At 35.8% G+C, this 20948-nt stretch overlaps 1 protein-coding gene across 1 annotated transcript in view; it reads right to left on the bottom strand.

Annotated features, from left to right (window-relative positions):
• Positions 1 to 771: 771 nt before the first annotated feature.
• ANTXR2 (anthrax toxin receptor 2) overlaps positions 772 to 20948 on the bottom strand; it is a 133356-nt gene continuing 113179 nt past the window's right edge. The window contains exon 17 of the mRNA XM_012805364.2: positions 772 to 2679. Coding sequence (XP_012660818.1) covers positions 2641 to 2679 — 39 coding nt within the window. The 3' untranslated portion in view covers positions 772 to 2640. The remainder of the gene's footprint in view (positions 2680 to 20948) is intronic.

Raw genomic sequence — 20948 nt, 5'->3', positions numbered from 1 at the left:
ATTCGTTTATACACAGGGAGCTCTTGACTGGCACCACGTCCAGAAAGGGAGACAAAAGCTACTTCTCTCTACAAAATACAAAGCGTTGTTCAATTCAGAGAAATGGCTTTATTTTTACCAACTTTCCTGATGAAAAGAGTGTAGAGATTTGTAATCTAGTCCTTTGGTAAGAAAACAGTACTCCTTTAAGCAAATTCTCATTTGCTAGTTAGAATGGTCAGAGAAAAGCTTAGCATAGATCTGGTTCCTATCTGTGAGGGCAGTAAATTTCCATCTGTCTTTGAACTTTATGAATGGCACTTTTTTCAGCCTACATCTACACCATTGCCTCTCCCTCTTCATGGTATTTACATTACAATCTGCAGAGAGATGTTTGGCCATTTAAAGGCAGAGGTTTATTTACATTGTTCAGGAGCAAAGATATGACATTAAAGAAATATAAAGTAAATACCAAAGGCTTAGCTGCTGTACTATTCTTGATGCTCTTAAAATACCATTGATGGGTGTGTATTGATCAGAAATCAAATTGTCTATAGAAAGCAGCAGTAAGTCCTGTTCCAGAACTAAGGTGTTTAAGAACTCATTACAGAAAGGTTGCATGTTCTCAAGCTTCCAAGTTATACTTGCACACACACATTCCACCAGGAGTATCATCGGTGGACGTTTTGGAACTAAATACAATTCCACTTCCTGAAATGGAGCAGAATAATTGCATATTCAACCAAGGAAGGCATAAGCTTTATGTGAGCTTAAAGAAAATGGTAACACGGGCACAGGTAAAAATTTTATTTATGAACATGTGGACACATGACTTTGGATCCAGCCAGCCAGTGACATAAATAAATTTGAGCAAAAGTTTCAAGCTAGAGGTTATATATGGATACATATTTTTATATTTGTGTATGTGCATAAGGCTTCTTGGAGCAGTGCCACAAACCTGGGTACCAACCAACGGAATCACTCCCGTCCTTAGAAATTTCCATTAAGAGCACAAAGGGGGTAATTAGACCAGGATGCTCCGAATCGCTCATTGCCTCTTGTGCACCCACATGCCCGCCAAACATGCAATGTTCGCCTTCTCCTTTCCGATGTGATGGTTGTTGAACTTATTTTTAGTGTCATTTGATAAGCCTTTGTGCTCGCAGAGAGACATCCCACTGACCCAGCCACTGGTCATTGTCTATCCCAGTTCCCATCAAAGCAGGCGCGCTTTGTCAGGTTTCCAGTCGAATATCCATTTCCCATCTGAAGTACAGTATCGAAAGTGACTAGATCATTTGAGCTTGTTCCTTCAGCTGCTGCCTTCATCCCCCACAGTGCTTCTACTCACGCTAACATAATTTGGCATCATCGACGTGACACGATGGTGGTTTTTCTAAAAAATTATAATACATATCTCGTCAATGTTTGGGATGGCGGCCCTCCTGCAAATTATATCTATCAATTGGAGGAAGGAGGTCTTTCTCCTGTATTGAATCACCACCGAGTAGAGTACCCCCTCAAAATCCAAGTAATGCGTATAGAGGAATAGGTCATTCAATGTCAAAAGGCATAAAAAAGATGAGCAAAATCTTCACAGGCTGCTGCTTGCTGTTGCTTTTAATTATATTAATTAAACTTTGAAATTTTCATGCAAAGAGAATTGCTGGCTTGTGACGCTGAAGAGCCCTCGGAGACTGGAAGGAAGGAAAAAAAAACCCTGAGCGGAAGCTTTGTGGTTACGGCTTCCTTTAAATTAAAAGCAAAACAAACTCCTAGGTATGTTTACCGACATTAATGCTTTATGCACTGCTAAACCCTAAACATAGGGAAAGGGGGATCTACCAGTCACAGGGAGAAGTTCTCAAAGCTCCAGTCCTTTAAACTCCTCTCCAGATCTCTGGTTAGAGGCTGTCTTCCTGTGGAATAACGCTCTATTAATTTTCTTGTCCCGAGTGCATAATGAAAGAAAGGTGTCTTCAAAAACTAAAGGGCAAAACCTTGCTTGCTACCAATTCCTCGAGGCATCCTGTCTACATTTTGTCATGCGTGTGCACTTTTCAGTGTTAAAATGACAAGATTTTCCAGTCAGAAGCTTCCCGTAAGGCACACTGTGATAGGGGACTTGGAAGGATTTTGTGATCTGACATGGCTATAAGGCAACAGACTCTTTTATTTGCTTAGCCTGGTGGGAAATTTCATACTCTGTTTATAGCTACAGATCTTCCCATACAAAAACTCAAGTGCCACGCTTCCGTGTAGAAAGCACTCCTGTCTCCAGGAAAGCCCATCACGGCCGTTGTTTCACGGTCCCTGTTTTGACATCATCTCCGTGTTATTGCTCGGGTTGCTTTTTCCTCTTCTACACCTTCAAACAAACTTTCTCCGGTAACCCACAGCGTGCAGATCAATGTCAGTCTCTCGTCAACGTCCTGAATCGCGAGTTACCACTGACTTTCATCACCGCTCATGGCAGAACAAGTGTTTGAAAATATTTGGTGCAAGCAAAGCAGAAGGCACAGAAAACATTTCCTGACTGAGAGGAATGAAGCTGCTCTTCCCGAAGCTTCTGAAAGGCCTCGATTGTGTTCTTCCTTTGGTTGGAAATCAGCAGTGTGAAAAACGTGCCGCCTTCGCACCTCCCTGGTTCTTGTTTCCTCTTTACTGAGACGGAACTCGGGAGAAGTTTATGCACCGGCCCTGAGAAAAGAAACAAATCCTTATTGAAATATTAAAGCAATTATAAAAAATCACAATCATATCTAGTGTTCCTACCATGATATAACAAATGATTATTCAAGGAAAGGACAATGTTAAGATGAAATATGAAGTCATGAACATTTTGGGGTCAAAGCATGATGGTTCATTCAAAGCTTTTCCATAGTAAGTTTGCCTATGGGAAGGTCTGGTAAGTTAGGATGGGAAAAAAAAAAAAAAAGATGGGAATACAATTTTGTTACCATTACCAGTCAAAATTTTTTAAAAACCTTGTCAACATAATATTTTGTTTCAGTTTAAATTAAAAGGTTTTTGCAAGATCATTTCCACTACTGTCAACCGATTCTCACAATTGCACACCACCAAGGCACGTTCTTTTCAAATGGTGATTATCTGCACCCCACCTTTCTGAAGAGTATTTGCCATTCTAATTCCTTAACATTTCAGTAAAGTTTGTATAGATACATTGTTCCATGTGTAATTGAAAATAATCCAAGAATGATTTGCAAACAAAGTTTGTGATAAAGGAGTCCCTCTTTTGACTCCTTGGTATGTTCCTGCTGCTCTGCTGTACCACCTAAATCACGTTCGGAGATTGCTCAGCTGGCCACAAGCCAGCACCCTGCTGCTTAGGAAAGGACCAAGATGATTCCCCTGTTTTTCTATTTCTTATTAAACAACTACTCCAAAATCACTTCAGATTTTACACCTTTCTGTTCTTTCTCTCTAAATGTGAACAAGTTTGTTTTTAACATTCAGAGTATGATAAAATTCAAAAGGAACAAAAAAGATATTGCTGAAGTTAAAAGTTGGGAACATAACAGCAGAATTTTGTTCAATTTTCTTTCAAAAAACTGGTCAATAAATTTGGAAATTTCAGAAATCACTGAAGAAACAAAAGCATAAAAACAAAATAGAGCTAGCACTTTTCATTAGAGTTTGATGAAAGGCAGACATTCATTAAATGATCTGTCTTCTAAATGATTTGGGAGGCACCATTATTACTACAATTGCCAATTTTATTATTTACTTTGTGCTCAATGTCTACAAGTAACACCAGTGCAAAAGGAAGTAGAGGAAACAGTAGTGACTGGGTCAAGTTCAAAGGAGGTCACAATTCCTTGGTGATAAAAATCACAGATAGGGTGGCGCCTGTGGCTCAAAGGAGTAGGGCACCAGCCCCATATGCCAGAGGTGGCCAGTTCAAATCCAGCCCCAGCCAAAAAACTGCAAAAAAAAAAAAAAAAAAATCACAGATAACATACTCAGAACTGAATTTTTGTATTACTTGAAACCCTCAAATGACATTTTTAGAATGAAAATTAAGAGTTGCTCTTCTACAGATCAGTCAAGGAAGTTAAGTACATCCCAAATGGAAACTATTAAGGTAATTATTTGTATGCTGCATTCCTTTCTAAATATTTTTTCAAGGATAGGTAGGAAAATGACATACTTGAGACAAAAAGAGCAGGGCTTCTAAGCCACAATGCTGTACCTATACAGGGATAAGCCAATTGAACTATGATATTTCACTGTGATGAAAGGTTATCTTCTGGTAACTTTCAGAAGTCAACAAATATATGGGGAATGATGCTACAACATTGAAGACGTAAACAAATGACATGTTTCTCTGATGTGTTTATGACCAAAAAAAATCATTATTGAATTTATTGATTTTGCATGAAGATTATAAGTAGAATTTCTTAAATCTTTTAAAAAATTAAGGCTAGGCAGAACAAACAGAATTTTATTGTTGACCACAGGTTATACTAAATACATTGAAAGTATGTAAATTTAGAAACTGTGATAATTTAGATATTGGTTGACTATGTTGCAGGAAGCCTTTCTCAATATATCAACAATCCGGCAAATTAACTCTAAACAAGACTACCACGTGCATTTTTATCAACTTAAAATACTGTAAAACATATTAAATATATTTGTATCTTAAGATTTATGTCATTATATTATGATCTTGGTGTGGCAAGTTTTTATTTGCCTACTAAAAACTGCCTCTTTTTTCCAAGCACCCTCTTCTATGTAATCTTATATCGAGCCCATGAGCTGATTAGTGAGTTTTAGCAGCAGAACTCTCACGCATTGCTACTGGAAATGTAAGCTGGCAAAACTACATAGTACGCAAAGAATACAAAAATGTTTTCTAGCAGCTTATAGTCTTTGCCTCAATAATTTCATTTTGGGAATCTAGCCAATAAAATAGCCAGAGATTTTGAAATATTTAATTTTATAATAGTGAATTTTTATAACAATGAAAAATATTAGTAATTTATATTCATTTCTACCCCCAAATCAGAAATATTTAAATAAATCGTGATTCATCTATTTAACTTATTAAAATATAAACCTTTGTGAAGATATTGGACAATGTTAAGTAAAAAAAATGACAAATTTTATATACACATGATTGTAATTATGTAACATATGCCCCCCCAAATAAAACAAAAAAGGTAACATGTCAGTATGTTGTGGGTAGTGGGATAGCGTATAGTTTGTACATTCTATTTTCTTTCTCTTGGGTACATTCATATGTTTGCTAATTTAAAAAGAAACATTAGTTTTCAAAGAGTGAATTCACTCAGCAAAAATACAACTCTTTCTAAACATACATACATATATATATTTTTTTTTGTTTGTTTGTTTGTTTTTAAAGGTCAGCCCAAGAACCTTTTAACTCCTCCCTCCTGGTAATCCCCACCAGCTGCTAACTATGCCTGAGTTTTTCAGTGCTCAGTGTTACTTCTGGAAGGAGGCTCTGAGTCAGCAGTTCTCAACCTGTGGATCACCACCCACAGGATCTATATTAAAGGGCCGCAGCATCAGGAATGTTGAGGACCACTGCTCTAAGTGAAATGCTAGCCATTCAGTTCTCTATGTCAGTGATTTTTGTGTTTTTGTTTGTTTTGTTTTGTTTTTTATACTGTAGTACATGAAGTCCTTCAGGACTTCTAAAACCTGCCTCTGAGGCCTCCATGGCTAGAATCGTGCACAAGAAGAGATTTACCAGACATAACACAGGCATCTCTCAAACTTGATGCAGGCCAAAAAGATCTACTTTCATCTGTCTTTTTATTGTTTTTTGAGATATAGTCTTACTTGGTCCCCACAGTAGAATGCTATTACATCTTAGCTCACATCAACCTCAAACTCTTGGGTTCAAGTGATCCTCTTGCCTCAGCCTCCGAAGTAGCTGGGACAACAGGCACCCGCCTTAACGCCCGGCTTCATCTATCTTTTAATACCGAAATTCAGAATAGGATAGTGTTGGTGCTAAAACATAGTTTGATAATTTTTCAGGTATTTTCATGACTGTGTCAGATCACCAGTAAAACTATCTATAGGTATAGATCTTGTCTCTTTAGAAATGCTTTCATAGATTTGTGTCAATAACAGCATCATCTCCTTAAGTTTTCATTATGTGAAGAATCTTTATGATTTTTGTGTTTTGGACTATTGCTATTGATGATACTGATATTAGGGAAACCATTTTCCTTGAAGTTCAGAGGTAGGAAAAAGCTTGTCACTTCTGGTGAAATGTTTCCCTTTTATTACATAATGGCAACTATGCAACTCAACCTATTTCTCTATATGCCTTTGCTTTTAGGAAGCTCAGGTTTACAAGCTGCTCTAAGAAGCTTCTACCCTTAGCATACACATCCTGTTGTAAGTATCCTACGATTTTGGCCCATGATTTTCTCTTTCATCCTTTAGAGGTTTTATTGTGTATTTTTCTCACAATACTTCTTTAGAAGTAGACTAGGTATAAGTAAATTTCATATAGCTTTCTTAATTCTCAACCTTCTCAATCATAAAGAATATCCAAATTCATTTTAACCTCTAAAGCCCTCCAACAAATTATTGCCTATGTGTTTGCCTTATGGAAAAAGACTGTGTCATATCTGCTTTCCTTTTAATGCTGCCTGTCCTTGTCCTGGTAAGTTTTAATGAAGTATTATGCAGACAGCTAATGCCAAATGATGACCAGTTTGAATTTACCATGAACTAAGTTAACAGAGATAATTAATGTAAACTTGAAATTGATACATGCAAGTATGTTGGAACTATATTATTCATATAATCCCTAAAGTTCTTCTATGAGAAAAAAATCCCCTGAGTCAAAGGTTAAAAATTTAACTTCATTTTCTTTGCCTATAAGGCAAAAGTAAGAACATGATTCTTTATAAACTAGAAATATGTAAAGATTCCCAATTCATCTCTTAAACCAGAGCTCTGTGTAGAAATTTTACTCCATTACTACTTATAATTTTCTTCAAGGTAAGAAGACACATAATATACCAAGGATCCATCACATGCAAAACTCTGGTCCTAGGCTAAGCTCAGAATCAGAATCTGTAAGCTTTAAATTCATTTAAGTGATTTTTAGGCAATAATTAGTATCTATTAGAGGAAGAAACTTCCTGACATTTCCCCAGAAATCACTGTTTGCAATATATTCTTTTGAGCCTCATAATAAGCACCAAGGGAAGGAGATGCCCCAAAGACAAATGCCTGGATCTATGTTATTAACCTGCAGTTAAGTAAACCAAGAGACAAGAATGAGATAAGTATGAGCTGACATATTTGCTGTTGGGTAAAGTATATAGACTCCAACTCTGTTGCAATATTTAAAAACTGACTTCACCCTCTCATTTTCACTGTGGCCAGTAATAGCAGCATTAAGCAGAGCCAGTGTCATGCTTCCCATATCTTGAGCATTAAAATTCCACTGGCATTAACACTTGTGAGCTCCTTTACTAGCTATCTGAACAGGATGTATTTCACTGCTGTAACGGTTATAGTATTATGCTGACCTCATAAATATCCATGGACAAGCTGAAGCAAACAACTGCACTTTAGTTTAGACTTTTCAAATACAGATAGCTGATTTATTTATATACCATGTCTAAAAAGAGGTTTCTAAAGCTCCATGTTCTGTACAACATTAAAGAGTGTTTCAGATTTTATATTTGTATACAAAGCAGTAATATGCATAGATGCAGACACAAAGAGCAATCAAGAGGTCCAGGACACCATTAATAGCAGGAGAGACTTGAGAACATCATCGGCTTTCTGAGTGGAGATTTTCTGTAGCAAACGGTGGTATAAGCCTGAAGAAAAGGCACATATTATCATCTCTCTCTCTTCCTCTCTCCATATACATGTATGTGTGTGTATATATATGGAATCTGGGCTATCCTTTTCTCTGAACAAAATTGCAAGATTTTGAGCTGAAATATAAATTCCACATACTCTTTTTTAATGAAAGCCCAACCTACGAATGTCCCATTTTACAGTAGAGACCACACACCATATGGACATTCCTTAGAAGTCATGAAGGGAAGTGCTGAGTTTGCCTGAAAAACTTACCTTCAAAAAAAATTTTTAAGTCATTTCATTCTGTCATGGCATCTGCAAAATATCAGTGACTCCTTACCACATACTGAAAATATTCTTTTTTCAGATTTGTATTTCTTGAAATTCACACCTACACCACACCTCATAATAACAACATGAAATTGATATGTCAAAGTTATAAGCATGTATACATACACACAATTATATTTGTAGGTAAAGAAATAATAGTAATAGTTCTCTAAAACTTCTTGTTGGCAATGTTTTCTCTTGTGCTTCACAAGTCCATAACAGTAGCTGTCCAAAAGATAGATATAGAATAATCAGAACCTAGTTGGTTAACATTTACTTTGTTAGACACATAATAGATTATGTAGAAATGATTTTCTTCCTTCTAATCTCAATTAGAGTACAGATTATGTGCTAATCTTAACCAAAAGAAAAGAATACTTATAAATCTAACTTTAAAGCAATAGAAAACAAAACCCAAAAAAATGCACAGTATTGCATCACTGCTATTATCAAAAGACTAAAAACAAACCAAATGTCTACCAGTAAGAGACAAGATGAATAAATGAAGATACAGATAGAAAATTAAACAGTATAAATAATACACCACCATTAGAAAGAACAAAGATAATTTCTATATATCATCATGAAGTAATGACAAGAATTGATTTAAGGGAAAAAAATCAAGAAGCATATAGCATACATTCTATATCATCTTTTCTTCTACAAAGAAGGAAAATACACTGGCATTATTCTTTGCTTTTATTTTTTAAGAGAAAAGAAAAATTTTTCTGAAAACAAAATTGGTCACCAATAGGAAGAAAGAGGGGTACAGTGGAGTAGATTAGAGTGTAAATGAGTTAAATGTCAATATAACTTCTTGTATCCCATTAAGTGAAAAGATATAAATGGTTGATGTGTGAAAAAAGTTTATATAATGAAAAGAAATTCCTACAAACTAAACTGCCTTCACTGAGTGCAATGCAGAAACCTGTCAAAAGCATGGGCATGACAGTAAAGTTAATGTGGAGAGAGATTCTACCAAGTGCATGAGGTTTTCCACGAGAGTAAGGAAAAAGTCACTTGAAGTCTGGAAGAAATATTTCCTTTTTCAAAGGTGCATGAGACCTTCCCCAATGTAAAAGAAGCAGTCCATTGAAGGTGTGGGACATGGAAAGAGGAATTAAAAAATATATATATCCCTGAGGGACCCAAGGATCTTTCCCACCACAAGTAGTAGTTTGCTAAAATATGGAAGCAGAAAACTGAGAAAGATTCCCCTGGAGCTCATGGAGCCCTTTCATAGTGCAAGCCCCTGGCCTGTCCAGAAGTCGGTATGCAAATAGCTCCTCCAAGGTACAGAAAATAGTACCACACAGGGGGACTGTGTCAGAGAGCAAAAAGATCTCCTCTGCCAGTTAAGAAGCTTGCAGATGGACTGCAAAGGAAAGAGAGAGAAAGAGGTTGAGTATGAGAAAGTGAGTGTGAAAGAGCAAGAACAAGCATGCTATGCTGAAGGGAACTCTTTCTTCCTGCCCTAAAAATTATTGAAGGAAGTAGGGAACTCAAAATAACTAAGAAAGAAACAAAACCCAGATCCAGCCCAACTACACTTTAGCAACATGACAGAGAAAATGGTATATATACTTTTATAGGAGTAAATGTCATCCCTATTTATAGGATAACTTATTTATGTTGTATATTATGTTCAACATAAAATCAAAAATTATGGTACACACATAAGCAGAAAAATATCATCCATAATCAATAGAAAACATAGTCAATACAAGCAAATCTAGAGATGACCTGGATGTTGTATCTAATAGCTATGATAAAAATATTAAAAGACCTATCAAGAAAAGTGGATATCATACATAAAAACAGTGGTAAGTTCAGCAGAGATATGGACACTCTAAATAAAAAGGAAGAAGAAAAATGCAATATAGAAATAAAGAACATATTTGACTGGTGTAAAAGTAGACCAGACACAGAGAAGAAAGAGTCACTGAATTTGAAGATAGGAAAACTGAAATTATTCACATTGAAAAACAAAGAAAAAAATAACTAGAGAGACCTGAGCCCTATGGGACAATGTCTAATAGTTTGTGATATAAGTAATTAGTGTCCCATAGGAGAGGAATAAAAATGAGGCAGAAGAAATATATGAAAAATAGATGCTAAGAACTTACTAGAATTTCTGGGAAACTTAAACTCATAGATCAAAGGATGTCAGTAAATGCCAAGTAGAATAAATTCATACAAAACCAGGGAACTAAAACATATAATAAAAGCATAATTCTCTAACAACTTGCCCCTTTCCCCAATAAGATATAAAGAAAGAACATTATGCATGACAGCGGACTTTTATCAGAAACAATGGAAGACACAAGACTATGGAACTCTATAAATGGTAGATTTAAAAATATATTTCAACTAGTATTTAAGATGTCTATAGAAAATACTCTTCAAAAGTAAGCAAAATAGGGCGGCACCTGTGGCTCAAAGGAGTAGGGCACCGGCCCCATATCCTGGAGGTGGTGGGTTCAAACCCAGCTCCAGCCAAAAATTGCAAACAACAACAACAAAAAGTTTTAAAAGTAAGCAAAATAAAGACATTTCAGACAGACAAAATCTGAGATTTATCTGTAATAGACTTTAACAAGTGTTAAACATTTTTGACACAAAGAGAAAGATATTAGATGAAAGCTCAGATCTGCAGAAATAAATAGAGAAACCAAACAATAAACAAGTACCTAAGTAAATGGAAAATATAAATATATTCATAACATAAAATTTATGTTGATGATTATTTAAGGCAAAACATAACATTATTGACTTAATAACATAAGTAAAAGTAAAGTATATGACTGTAAGAGTACATTAAGAAGGAAGAGAAAAATACTGTTCTTTACCTAACATTATTTGATGGTAGAGTGTGAAAAGTTAAATCATATTGCTGTTTATAGAGCAACCACTGAAAAACAACAGAGATATAGCTACAAAAGGGAACAGAGGAGGTGGGATGAGTAACTAAAACAATACTCTACTAACCTAGAAATGGAGGAAATGGATGAACAGAAGAACAAAGAGTGGAGAGACAAATGATGTCAAACACAGTGAAATTAACAAGTGTAAATAAATACATGAATTGAGTACAAGACCATATACAAAAAAAGAACTATTTTTCTCTGTATATCAACAATGGAATATGAACTAAAGATAAAGAAAACAGCAAATAAATGTTTTATTTCATTCCTCCATCTTAACTTTACTAACATTTTATTACTTATTTGCAGCTTCAAGTAAATAAGTTAAGGTAAATAAGTTAATATTGTTGAGCCAAGGATTTATATGCTGGAGAAAGGAAATACAAGTATACATTAAAAGATACTCAGTAAAATCTTTTATGGCTAAATTGAATTTTTAAATATACTATGAACGCATACTTTTCCCAAAACTATTATAATAATTTCCTAACTCTGACTGCCAATAAGGTCTACAAGTAAGACCCTTAATATTAAAACTGTATTCTCTCAATATTGTTATCTAAAAATAATAATAATAAGGCTCATTGGAGTAGAATGGTTGATTCCAATTTGGGGACAGAAATATAAAAGATGAGACTGGGATATATTATGCCAAAATGAAAAATATTAATCAAAGACTAATGGGTCTGTGCCGATATATAGCATTCAATATAGTGGACCAGGCTTTTTACCACTTCTCTTCCTCATTCTATGCTGGCATTCTTAATCATGGAACAACTAAGTTACGTAACACATTCTAAAATGCACTCATAAATGCCATGCCACTTATGAATAATCCATGCCAAAATTAAAAGGTGAATCAGAACCAGAGTACAAGGATACAAAGTATCAGTAAACATGACTGTATGCTGCAGTCAACGCCAGAGGAATTATAATTTTATAAAAAGTGTACTGGTGTTACTTGAGAAGAGATTCAGTGAGACCGTGGATACCTAGTGAGGGACAATTCTGGTAGTGAAAGCAACAAGTGCAAAGACCCTGGGGTGCAAACATTTTTGCCATATCTGTGGGAAGTCATATGGGCAGTGTGGCAGGAGCAGAGAAAGTAGAAAACACAGTCAGAGAGGAGCCAGAGACCCCGTATGTCACAGCTATAGCTGTAACTATTACAAATCCTCTATTATTTTTAAAGTAAAAGTACTAATTATACAAAGTCAACATCTGAATCCCTTTTCTTTTACAGCAGATTGAGCTAAGATGTTAAATGATTTATATTTCAAATTCTTAAAATTCACATGAACAAAACCCCAAACAGACAAAACCGTCTCAACAGACAATATCAAACTAGACTCCAGACTACAGCCATTATGTCAAATAAGGGCTAACTGAAAACACAATTCACACTTAAATTACGGCTTTAAAAAATTCCAAATGAAAGGTGCATTACATCACCACTGTTAAATCAGGTGGGGACTGGCACAAATCTGTTTGCTCAGCATGGAAGAATGAAAGCATGAAAATAAAAAAATTTTGCTAGAGTACTTCTAGACTTACGATGTTAACCTCGGTTGTTATCATAGAGCAACAATTTTACATGCAATTCTTGTATCTTTTTTTTCAAAATTAGGCACTGAGATCATTTACTTTCTTTATCAAACTGATTTTGACACATTTAAAGATGAATCATGAATGTTTATACATCAACACTGAAAAATATTTGTTCAAGGATTTTCTTAGTGTATGACCCTAGGGATGCAATGATTTATTCCCAGCTAAGTTAATATGAGACTAAGAACGATCACTTATCAGGATCTTTTAAAGAAAAACAAATGCCATAAACTTCACTGTAAGTTTTTGCATTGATGTTTTATGGATAGTGTTAACCAATATTCTGCAGAAATATTTTCCAAAGTCTTGCTTTGAAGGGCAATTATGAAAATAGCACAAATAAAAATTGTTTATATAAACCTGCCTCAATCTTTAACTGGAGAAGTAGTTACTGTGATGCACTTTTCTTTCAGTGGAACAAGTATTTAGTAAACACATTTCAGAGATTTAGTTCTAATAGAAGTCATATAGTCAATTTTGGACAACAAATATTTGTATTAGACATTATCATTACATTTGGGACAATTTTAAACAATTGAAGTCACTTTTATATCTAATAATAAAACATCCAAATTCCCCAAATCATGATTTAATTTTGAATATTTATCACAGACTAATATTCAGATGATATAAAATGATGTATTTTATATAACACATAAGTAATGTAGATTAAAATTCTTCACATTATACTTCTATATTTTAAACTGCTGGAGCACCACAAAAATGACTACATTTATTATTAAGTTTATATTATGGACAACAAAACTTCTAGCAGATCTTAAATCACAGATGCTAAAATTAGACTGATAACAGCACAAAGACCAGCCTTGCCTTCACGCGCAGACACAAGTTTGAACATGCCTTATCAGACACAGCTGCTGGGATTTATATTGCAGAGATAGATGCCATTGCAACATGGATGTCATTTCACTGATAAATGAGTATACAATGGCATTCAGTGGGGATTCCTCATTCGTGCCTTGAAAAGAAACTAAAGTACATTAATTTTGTCCTTTAGTGAGTTCAGGCATTCCTCGTCTAAATAACATATCCACTAACAAGAGTGAGCCTTAAAATACTATGCACAAAGAACAGTTTCCTTCTTTGTCCACAGAATTCAAATATGCTGAAGACATACACATTTAAGAGTTAAATTAACAAAGAGATTGATTTTGATTATTTATCTCCCACTTGATTTGTGCTATAATGTTTCTACGTAATTACTCAATAGAAATCAGAACAAGAAACTGCAATATGTCTGTCTGTAAGGATAGGGTCTAGGGCTAGCGCAGAATGGGGGATAAATAGTAGAAAGGTAGATGAATAAGCAGATGTTCAGAGATACGAATAGAAAGTTAGCTGAGAAAAATAAATTCTGGTATTCTAAGTCAAAATTTTCTAGACCGAAAAGAATATCATTTACCTATCATCCTAGCCTAATATTAATAATAGAGTTAGACTCTGGGTGATGGGAAAAAGACACTTCTACTTTGCTTTAACAAACATCCAAATATTTGTTTAAAGTCTGTCTTCTTTCCTACACTATATGCTCTGTGATTTTTTTTCACTGGCGCTTTGCAAAAAGACAGTGCTGAATACATGTTAATTACAGGGGATTGAATATTAAATTGGACCTATGCAGCCACTAGCAATCTGAAACCTATAACTGATACTGTTATTTCTATGAATATTGAAAGTTTCAGTCTAACGACTCAATTATTAACAAGCCATAAATGGTTGACTTGTCTAAAAATATAAACACCAAACTATAAAACCCTATTTCAGTTTTTACTGACTCATAATTAAAGCATAGTGGCAACCATTCCATGGGCAAAATTTTGTCCCGTATATATTCAATCAGGCCTAGACCTCTGGCCTCCCCCATGTGTGGTCCAGTGGCCACGTCCGATAGGGAAGTGGTCGCACTGCAGGATGGAAGGATTCTAAACTGGGACAGAAGCAGGCATCGGAGAGGAACTGAACTTGATGTCAAACCTGAATAGAGAGCAGATGGTAGGAAGTGGGGTCTGTTTCATGCTGAAGCTCCCAACAGAGAAGACAGAGATGAAAGTATATATTCTAAGCCCCTTAGGATTCTTAGATCTAAATACAACCCGTGCTTTGACAAGCAGGACGTGGTCGTTCTGAGCAACTTAACCACGTATGCATGTCCTGAAGAGGTAGAAATGTGCAACTGGCGCCCACTTAACTGATTGCATAGGCTTTATTTTCCTTCCTGCCTCTGTGACTTTCTGTTGAAGAAATCAACATTTGAAGCAACCTGACTTTTCTTCACATGAGTGGCACAGCACTCACTGTTTCCACTTGGGCTGGTAACATCCCAGAAGTCATGTCCCAAGGAGGAATCATTCTATCAATTATTAACATCGGCAAATTTGAACGAGAAAGTGCAGCACAGTTCATGCAGGCTTCCCAATGTGTATATATATATATGTATTTTTGAAATGCTCTCGGAATGGATGGCATTTGCTGACAGATTCGAAAGTTCAAGTACTGAACATTTCATTAACAGTAAAAATCTGGGATTTTAAAAATGATGAAAAATGATCAACCATTAATCAACCGTTGATGAAAATGATCAACCATTTTCAATTGCTTTATTTTATTTAAAAAAATAAAAATATCCTTCAATCTACAATGCATCGTCAGAGCTGTTCCTCCTTTGGTGAGATTAGTAGAAACATGAGGAATTCTATGGCAGGACTAGAACACAGACATCGTTTTGAGTCAGGAACATGAAATCTGAGAAAAAAATCCAGCGTTCATAACTTATTTTCTTTAAATTCAATTATGGCTACACTTTTTAGTTACAACAATGAAAACTCTATTTCAAAACCTTTTGTACTTGAGAATATTTCTTTGGTGACTGAAACAGACAAAAACTAATGGTTGGTGCATTGGCACCATGCCATAATAGAAGCTGTGCTGAACTGTCACACCAGAACCTACCATCTTATCATCCTGGATGGAAAGGCTATGTGAGATGACAATGGAACGCTTTGTCTGAACGGCACCCTGAAGAAAAATCCCACGGCAGCAGCACATTTTTCAGAGTTGAACGTGAAAGATCGGTCATCCTAAATATATATCATTGTATTATTTCATCAAAGTCAACATCAATCTTGGGAACTTAGAGAAGGCTGAATGAATAAAATGTTCTTGTGTCGGCAAACCCTGAATCTGGACAAGTGTATCAGCATTTTTATTCAGTTTCTTCTGACAATATCAATGCACTTTGCAAAAATAAAAGCCGGCTATTCATTCTGTTGGGAGCCATTAAAATAGGAGAAGTCCGTTTTACAGATAAATTGTAGTCACTCTTTTTTTTAATGATGATGGCATTGAAGTCTTTGATGATGAAGAAAACATATTTTTGTGGTAGTTTTTTGGGTCCATATAGTTTTAAATATGTAATTTAGCATATGTTAAAAATGGAGCACATGGAAATATGGAAAAGGAAATGTGAATTCCAGGCACAAATATTAATTCAAATACTAACACTATCTTTTTTCCTTGATGACTAATATTGTTTTCTTCATTTTAGGACTTTGTACAGTGTTTTTACAGCACATTTTGGATGATAGAAAATCTTTTTGTTTCATAATAGATGGATGACTAGGTGTAAATATTTAAATGAATGCTTTTTTACATGAAGATCACAAATGTACATCTTTCTAAGAGTAGAATATAAATATCCTAACACAATAACTAAGGAAATGACATAAAGGCTATATTAACCAGTTTGACGAAAGTATTTCAAATTGTATATGAAAATGCCACACTGTACCTCATGATTGCATTAATGTACACAGCTATCATTTAATAAAAAAAGGACAAAAAAAGATCATAAGTGTATTACTTTATAGTCACCTTAAATCATGCTATATATTGAGACTCAAAATTAACAGAAATGATCTTTTTGTTATAAACATACTATTTTTAGTACCTAAAATTTCTACAATTGCTATCTCATGGTTTATTTAGGTTCTAAAACATTTATTTCCAGATTTTAAAAGATTGTATCAAGAGAATCCTTCAGTTTTGTGACTAGGTTACTTCTTATAAAGCAATATTAAAAATGATGCCTTTGCGAGTAAATTAATTAACAGTAACCCCTTGGTTGCGTCACAGATGTAATGTCTAAGAACAATACATTTTGAGCGTCTGAAATCTGAGAAAACTTTAACATCATTCAGTGTTTCTTCAGAGAAGTATTTTTAAAACATTTTACTTTCATTGGTTTTTAAGTTTATGAGAAAAAGATGAATGACATCTGATAAAATGGACTTAAAAATGCCAACCACCAGACAGTGCATCCTTAACCAAGGACTTCAGTGTCCTATGTGCTTTAACTTGGGAGAGGTGTATATTAAAACTGCTATCTAAAATAATGGCTGTGGCAGACTTTCAAGATAACCAAGGTACTGCTGAATTAATAGTGATTAATCTGTGTTCCATAAACAAATAAAGACTTTTGAATAAGGATTTAAATATAACTTTAAGAATTAACAATTCACATTAAGTTCGTTTGTTCTTGCGTATGTTCTTAAGGAAATTCATCATGATTTTCAATTTACCAAAATTAGGAATCCCTACTATTTTTACAAAAAAATAGTTTATTATACAATATTATCATCAATGAGATAGAAAACATGCCTAATCTGGTGTTAGAAGGTTCCAAGTCTCACTTTACGACTTTACAAACTTTACAAACAGGTTAACTTCTCATTTGAAGGTTGTGTTAGCTTACATGCGTGGGAAGAGGAAGACCCTTGCTATCTTGAAGGAAATCAAGAGATGTGATTTTAAGCTTAGAAAGGAAAATGGAAATTTATAAAGATCTGTAACCACCTGCATGTTAAAGTAACAATTTTATTGTAAAAAAATAAAACAGACATCGAATGTGAAAATAGCTGAACATAACAAGTCAGTAGATATTTTTAAATGAACTAAGAAGTCCAACTACAATTCTTAACACAGAAAATCTGCAGTGAAGTCACCACGACTTATCACGTCAGTGTTTTCACCTTTGTATTTTTATGCAAGCAAAATGCCCAGGCTGGAATTGCACAGTACCTGACAGACACCTGCACCCCAGGGTCACTGTGACAGTGTTCACAGCAGCCAAGACATGGAAATATCTTAAGCATCCACTCATGGATAAAGAAATTGTGGTGTGTCTATGTGTGTGTATAAAATGAAGTATTATTCAGCCTTTTAAAAAGGAGAGACTGCCACTTGCAACAACATGGATAAATCTGGCAGCCATTATGCTACATCAATTAAGCCAGACCCAGAAAGAAAAACACTGTATCATCTCACATATATGCAAAATGTAAACAACAAAAAAAGAGCTCACAATGGAAACAGAGGAGGGTAGAACAGTGGTTATCCAGGGTGAGGAGGAGTAAATGCCTTGAAGGAAGTTCAAGGGTACAAGAGGTGGGAAGAGTCAGTTTCAAGATGTAAAGCACAGCATGAGGAGTCTAATGATAACACTGTATTATACCTGGAAATGAGCTGAGAGAGGAGATTTTAGGTATTGTCTCCCCCCACCCCCCCACACACAAGTAACCAGGGATGGTATTAGTTTGCTTGGCTGTAGTGATCAATGCACTGTATACAGCTGTCCCTCAGGCTCCACAGGGCGTTGTTTCTGTACTTGGGCAGGTATCAAAATTTACAAATGTTCGTGTCTCTTCTATAAAATGGCAGAGTATTTGCATGTGACAGACACACACCCCAGCTGACTGTAAAGCACCTCTGCGTTACGTGTAATACCTCACGGAACACAGCTGCAGCACACTGAGCTGTCACTGCATTGTGAAATGTGCATATGTTTATTGTGGTACTGTTGTGTTCACTGAGGTCTCTTCCTAAATACTTTCAATTTGAGGTTTGTTGAATCTGTAGATGCAGAACCCAAAAATAAGATGTGCTGGACACCAAGACATCGTGCTGTATGCCTTAGACATGGACAGTACGTTTTTTTTTTTAAAAGAAATGCCTATTACCAAAGTAGGTTGAAGAGTAGCTACTGAAAATAACTGCCATTATCTCACTTCACACAGGAAGGGAGGGAGGGAGGGAGGGAGGGAGGGAGGATGGAAGGAAGGAAGGAAGGAAGGATGGAAGGAAGGCACTAAGTGTTGGCAAGGACGTGGAGGAATTAAAATCTTCATGTCTTGCTGGGGGAAATGTAAAATGGTCCAGCCATTGCAGAAGACCATAAGGCAGTTCCAAAAAAGAAATTAAACATTTGATTTAATTACCATATGATGCACCAATTCCGCTTATGGCTATATACCAGTGGTATATATGCTTCCTAATGCTGTGGTGCTTTAATACAGTTCCTGTGGGTCACGACCCACAGGTTGAGAACTGCTGCTATATACCCAAAAGAATGGAAATCAGAGCCTGGGGCGGGTATGTGTCCACTCCTCTTCATAGCAGCATTCGTCCCAACAGCCCCAGAGTGGAAACAATCCAAGCGCCTATCCCTGGACCAAAGGATTAACAAAAAGTGGTACAGATGTGCAACGTGGTATTTTTTGGCCTTAAAGAGAAATAAAACTTTGATACATGTTTGCCAAACAAATGAACCTCGAAAATATCATGCTAGATGAAATAAGACAGACACAGAAGAACAAACATCCTGATCCCATTTACACGTGGCACCTACAACAGTCCAATTCACAGAGACAGAAAGTGAATAGTGGTTACCAGAGGTCGGGGAGGGGAGAGCGGGAATTGCTGTTTCACGGGTCTGGAGTTTCAGTTTGGGGTGACGGAGAAGAGAGATGGACAGTGGTGATGGCTGCACCACAGCGTGGACGTACCTAATGCTACTGGTGCTACATTTCAAAATGGTTAAAATGCTAAAACTTATATTTTACCACAAGAAAAATATTGTCATTATTTACAGAGTTTTAAAATCAACTGAAGAATTGTAATTTACAAAATTCAGCAATGAGGTAAATTTCAAATATAGACTTAAAGAAAAATCCCTACATACTAGTACTAAGTTAATAATATTGTGAACAAATTTGCACTTAAAAATATTTATTAACTTTTAAAGATATGATAGTATTTTACTATAAATTACTAGCACATGTTATGTATACATATAGTTAACAGGATTATTTTATTTGTCCTGCAATCAATTTATTTTAATGCAATAGAACTAGTGATGGCATTTATAAGAGAAACTATTGCTTTGTATATAGTCTTGCAAGGGACATAGCCAAGAAATATTTGATATTTCAAAACTCAAATATAACTCATAATTATCTTTCAGATATATTCTCCTAATCCCAACAGAAGGCTGAACAGAGTCCAACAAAACCTCACCTCTGTGCAGCAGGTGCAGACAGGGGAAACGACTGTCTAGTAACTGAGCCTGGGGGACACAGTGGCTGCTGGGTCTCCCCCAGCCCTGTTCTCTCATCAGTTCAAGTTGGCCCAGGTAGGGGGCTGCTTCTCTATGGCCCACAGTCTGGTGAATATAGGTGACTACCACTGGGCTCACAGAGTAGGCATCACAGGAAAAAACGTAAACATTCCACCTGTTGTTAACGACAGAGTCGAGCTGTGGTCAGCTGTTCCCTCAAGTTCTCACCTCAAGTTCCCCCAACTGACCTCAGAGCAACACTATGGCACTTGTTCCCATGTATTCTGACGACCTTTATATTCTGATAAATATCTAAACATGCCAGAATAGTAAAGCAGAGAAACCAGCTACAATCTTTTTTAAAAGAAGTGTAATTTGAACTATAATCAACTCTCTTCCACATGTACACAACCAACACTGCAGCTTTCTGAGAGCAGCAGCGGTAGCGATAGTGACTAAGCCTCATCCAGGGTAGCACCTATTATATGCCAAGTGCTTTCCTAAAAGCTTAAGGACAGGGGTCATTTACTCACTATCACCATCCTGTGCTATGTAAGTATCATCATAATAAACTTACAAATGAGGACGCCAATGCCCAGAGCGGGCAAGTCATTTACTCGAATTTCCACAGTAAGTAGATGGCATGTCCATGACTTGGACCCAGAAGAGGGCAGACACCCACAATCACAACCTCTATGGCACTAATAAAACTGCATGTCCTGGATATCTGTACAGATGTCGTAAAACTGCAAGAGAAGCAATTCAATAGTGCTAAGAACAAACACAGGAGAAAGTGCCTTCCTTTATACAACTTCCATCCAGCGGGAATGCAGGAATCGAATACATACAAATCACACCTGAAGAGT

This window comes from Otolemur garnettii, unplaced genomic scaffold, assembly GCF_000181295.1.
Source record: "Otolemur garnettii isolate 467f Iridium unplaced genomic scaffold, OtoGar3 scaffold00039, whole genome shotgun sequence".
NCBI lineage: Eukaryota > Metazoa > Chordata > Mammalia > Primates > Galagidae > Otolemur > Otolemur garnettii.
The sequence above is the reverse complement of the archived record's forward strand: the minus strand, read 5'-3'. Positions and strand labels throughout refer to the sequence as shown.